This window comes from Eurypyga helias, unplaced genomic scaffold (assembly GCF_000690775.1).
Source record: "Eurypyga helias isolate BGI_N326 unplaced genomic scaffold, ASM69077v1 scaffold28485, whole genome shotgun sequence".
In the NCBI taxonomy this organism is placed as follows: domain Eukaryota; kingdom Metazoa; phylum Chordata; class Aves; order Eurypygiformes; family Eurypygidae; genus Eurypyga; species Eurypyga helias.
In genome coordinates, this window is record NW_010249921.1 from 1 (window position 1) to 4913 (window position 4913).

Here is a 4913-nt window from a genome sequence, read left to right on the forward strand (position 1 = left end):
TGTCCCCAGCCCTCCGCAGGCCACTGGGGCCTTCCCTTCTTGAACCCTGGCCCCGAAAAGCCCCGTGTGATCGCACACCCGGGCCTTCAGCTGAGCTCCGGGGGGGTCCTGCCCCTACCCCTCAGCTGAATTGAGGTGGAGAGCCCGGTATGGAGAGTGCTCAGAGCTTTCGTCGTGTTCCTACTGCAGTTCCTGCCCAGACACCAGCAGCTGAGTGAGAGGGTGCGGAAGCGGCTCTATTATGGCTGGGACAAAGACTGCAGCCTGGATAACCTCTCCAGCCCCGTGGCAGGTGGGTTGCTGAGTGCCCCCAGAGGGGGGAATGCTGAGTCAAGGAGTTTGGAAGTAGCCCAGGGGCTGAGACCAACAAGTCACCCGCTCCCTGCACAGTGCCAAATCCCACCCCTGCCTAGCCTTCCTCGCTGTGTGCAGCGCAGCAGGCAGGGTGCCAGAGCCTCACAGCTCCTGCTTTCTGTTGTGTTGCCCTGCCTGGCCCACAGCTGCATGTTTGGCACCTTGCTGGTGTGAGGGTTCCTGTAGGTTGCTTGCGAATTCCTTGGCAGTGAAGGCTGTGTCCCTGATGAGGGATGTCTGTGACAACTTCTTGGGCTCTGCCAGGTGCTGGGGAGTTTGTTTAACAAACAGCCCTTGCGAGCAGTGAGGGGACAAGTTCCTGCTGTGTGTTTGCCTGGTCTTTCCTGTTCCTGTTTCCTGAATCCCTGTCTTTCCTGTTGATTTCAGCAGTGTTTCACATCCCTCTCTTTCCTGTTGATTTCAGCAGTGTTTTGGGGGAACAGAAAGATGCAGCTGGGCTTGAGGAGCTGGTGCAGGTGATGATGGGGAGGAGTGGTGAAGGACAAGCAGTGATTTGCTGGAGGGTCTTCACAGCGGGGTCATATTAGCGGTTCCATTAGCTGCATGCTCACACGGCTGACAGGGGGCATTGAGCAGGTGGGGAAGTGTCCTTGTGTTCCAAACTCTTGTGATAGGTTTGGGGAAATGGTCTGAAGTTGCCGAGAGGCCGCACGTGAAGTAGTGAGGAGGGGGATGCTGGGTGCGTGGCGACGGAGTAGGGCAGGGTAGCCAGCTGCCTGGGCACTGCTGGGAGTCATGAGTTCTGACACGGATGGTGCAAGGAAGGCACATGGCTCGTTTTTGAGGCTGGCATCACACCCGGGGGCAGGACTGGACTGTTCCACAGTGTTGAAAGTTCAAAGGGCACATTCATGGAAGAAGACTTTGTTGAGGGCTATTAACTGTAAAGACAGCCTCACACCCAGAAAATGCCTCAGCTTTGGCATTTTGGGGTGGGAGGGAGGCACAGGGAATATCGCTGTGAGCTTATCTGCTCTTCCTGCTTGTCTCTGCCAGCTGCTATCAGCCGCTGTCAAAAAATGGGACCCAGGGCTATGGCATCTGTCTTGAAACAGCTGTGCATTGCTACGTGGTGAGTTCATGGCACTGCTCTTCAGATGAGACTGTGGGGAGAGTGCAGAGGAGCTGGAAAAGGCCTTTGGCACTGGGGGAAAGGTGCGGGAGGCAGTGTGAGGCTGGCTGAGGAGAAAGAGATTGAAAAGTGAATTTGTTCCTTCTGGAAAGGAAGAACCATAACCCCCGTCAGCATGGTGGTGACATGGGGACAGTGATCACCTGCTCTCCGCACCCTCTAGGGCAGGGCACGTTGCCATGGGTTGGATTTGTGGGCTGAAGGAGTAGCTTTGGTGTCGGGACAAGGTATGGGGGGATCTTTCTATCCCATGGAGCCGTGCTGCCGTCTCTGTGCTGGCCCGTGTGTGTGTCCCTGCTCAGCGCAAGGGTGGGCAAGCAGGGCAGAGAGAGACGGAGCTGCTGTGGGGGTGGCTGGAGCTGTGTCTGCCTGGCTGTGAATCCTGAGGGGGATGTCCCTTAGAGCAGTGTGTTTCTGAGCTTGGTGGTTGCTGTCAGGCAAATAATTCCTGTGGGATCCATTCTCTCGTGGAGAGAAGAGGTGGTGCGATGGTGCTCTGGAAGCGTGAGGCTGCTGGGACGAGCTTTGCTGTCGACTGTCAGCCCAAGGGCTCAGCAGCAAAATGGAGCTGGAGCTGCCTGTCAAATGCTTCTTGCCAAGCACCAGACTGTAGTGCTGTTTGGGACGCTCCCAGCTGGTCCTATCGTGTCGAGAAGCGAGATGAGAGCTGCTGAAGCCATCTGCCCGCATCTGTCAGTCTCTGGCCTTTTCAGTGCTTGAATGCTGAGGCGTGCCCACGGGTGGGGGTGGGAGTGGGTTGAGATGGGGAGCTGCAGCCATACCATGTTGCTGTTTCTGTGCCCTGTCAGCGCCTTGAGGCTCCTGTTGACGTGAACGGGCTGTCTGTCATCTCAGGGGCGCTAGGGCTGTGGTGGGGAGGAAGCTGGGTCAGCGCTGACCAGGTCCTAGAAAGCCTCTAAAAGGGCTGCCTGAGGTCCTGTGGGGTGAGGGGAGGGTGTTAGCCTCCTGTGCAGCTGACTGCTGCTAACTCCTGTGACGCAGACACGCTAATCTGGATCTGGCACTGCCGCTGGGCCTTGGACACTCACATCCTCTTCCTGCTTTGGTGTGGCTGTCCTACCTATTTGTTTGTTCCTCCCTCACCTCTGACTTCTGATAAGGCCTACCTTTTGTAGTTTAAATTAAACCTGTGGGGCTGAGCAAGCACCAAGACTCAATGGGCTTATGGGGAAAAGGAGAAGGGTGGGGGTGGGCTGTGCCATATGGGGCTAACCCTTTTTGCTGCTTCTCTACCCTAGATATCGCTGTAGAGTTGCTGCAGAAAGTGGCTCCCAGCCCTATCCGCAGACTCCAGAAGAAATATGTCTCTCATGTGTCCCGGTAAGGAGCAAAACTTGTCGCTTCGTGTCCCGTGTCAGAACTGGGAGCTCTGGTCTCACCTGTGACTCACTGCTGTGCCCTGGGCCAGCACTGGCTTTATGCTTAGGCCTCATGGCCTAAGCAGAAAGAGGAGCTGGGGGTGGGTGGCAAGGCCATCAGGCACAGTGGCTTCTGGACACAGCTGAGCCCTCTGCAGGTTGCTCCTGCCCTCGGGGGTGCTCTTGTTACTGGGAGTCTCTACTGGCTGGATCTGCAGCTTGCTGGGCAGCCAGGTCTGAGCCCCGGCTCTGCTCGCGGCAGGCAGCGCTGCCCAGTCTGGAGCTGGCTGTGTCTTGAACAGGAGCCAGGGCTTTCCGCTCTTTATCCTGTATCCTCTGCACTTTCCCTTGCTGCAGCTCGGGACAGCTGGCACAGAGCTGGTGAGGTTGAGGCGTGTCTAGCTGTCTATTTACTAAACCTCCCTGCTGCAGGAGTGGATAGGGAGCAGCCAAGTTGTTCTGTGGTGACTGGGATGTTTGTGACACACAAATCACCTCCGGGTTGGCTGTTGCCTTGTCCTGCAGGGAAGCTTGCATCTCGCCCTGCTCCATGATGCTGGCACTGGTTTACATTGAGAGACTCCGGCACCGGAACCCTGAATACCTCCAGCAGATCTCCTCCTCAGACCTCTTCCTGATCTCCATGGTGAGCCGTCTGGGCATCACTGGGTTAGGGGGAGGCCTGGAGGAGTGCAGGGGGGACTGAGATCCTGTCCTTTGTGCTGCTTTTAGATGGTTGCTAGTAAGTACCTGTATGATGAGGGTGAAGAGGAGGAGGTGTTCAACGACGAGTGGGGAGCGGCAGGGAAGGTGGATGTCCAGACCATGAACACGCTGGAGATGAACTTCCTGAGCGCCATTGTAAGTGGGGCTGTTGTTGCGGCCTCCTGTTTCACGGAGTGGGGGAAGGAGGCATTAAGGGGAGTCTAGATTTCTACTTTTCCCCATCGTGGAAAGGGAGGGAAGGCTGTGTCGGGGTGGCCTGCCCTGACCTTTTGCTGCTGTCCCCGCAGGACTGGAGTCTCTACACAGACCCCCGGGAGCTGTTTGAAGTGCTGAGCTGGCTGGAAGGACGGTAGGTGTGTGGGTGGGGAGGGAGCCCTGCAGCCCTGGCTCTGCCCCTGCTCAGAGCTGTGAAGTAAGAGGTTGGGGTACCCCTGAGCCTTCGCTAGGCTCTGTGGCTCCCTTCCATACTCCATGCTCCTTGAGCAGGGCTTCTCCGAGCCTGCCTGGGCTGAAGCTTCTTCGATGGAGAAGGCCCATTCCACACCCACCATTCCCTTTTTTTCCCCTGCAGTGTGGCAGAAAAGCAGGGCATGTGGCGTGGCTGGTTCACCTACACGGATCTGTGTGTCCTCATGGAGCAGTCCGTGTGGCAGCACGTGCTGGGCCAGTTCTACCAGCAAGTGGTGAAGGTAAGGGCATGGGGCAGCAGCTGCTCACAAGGATGTAAGGCCTAGCAGGCCGCGTGTTTGGAGCAGGACCCTCTCTTCCACCAGGAGCATCAGCTTGGTTTATTCCTTGTTGGAAAGGGAAGCTGTCAAAGCCAGAAGATGCTGATTTGCAGCCTGGCGCTGGGTTAGTCTGTGCCCTGGGCTGGACTGCAGCCCCACAGGTCATGGTGGTGGCACAGAGGGAACTGGGTGCTGGCAGGGGATTTAAACAGAGACTTAGGTTTTAGCTGGGGCGTTCTGGTTTGTGGGTTTAGGCCCTGCCTTGAACAGGCTGTGTGCCGCTAGCAGCATGGCTGCCTGTTCCCCGGCATCCGGTGCCATTTGCCATCACGGCTGATGGGTCGATGCGTGGCCACGCAGGGTGACAGCCAGCTGGAGGGGGCTGCTGGGTGGGATTTGGGCTAACCATTGGCTTCTCTGCAGCTGGCCTGCCTCCTGGGCGTGGTGTACCTGACCGGCTTCGCTGCTGTCTTCGCCTCCGTCGCTGTGGTGCACCGCTCCGTGTGCGTGAGGAGCATCAGCCCTGCAGCCTCCCGGCCTGCACTGTTCCTGGAGGAAGGCAGCTGCCAGCTG

At 57.6% G+C, this 4913-nt stretch overlaps 1 protein-coding gene across 1 annotated transcript; it reads left to right on the plus strand.

Moving 5' to 3' along the window:
• Positions 1–189: 189 nt before the first annotated feature.
• CNPPD1 (cyclin Pas1/PHO80 domain containing 1) lies at positions 190–4907 on the plus strand (the record flags this gene model as incomplete). The annotated part of the gene is made up of 7 exons (XM_010151537.1): positions 190–292; positions 2767–2848; positions 3412–3532; positions 3619–3747; positions 3900–3961; positions 4184–4301; positions 4764–4907. Coding segments are annotated over 7 exons (759 nt in total), but the record flags the coding sequence as incomplete, so codon positions are not given.
• Between the last annotated feature and the right edge of the window lie 6 nt (positions 4908–4913).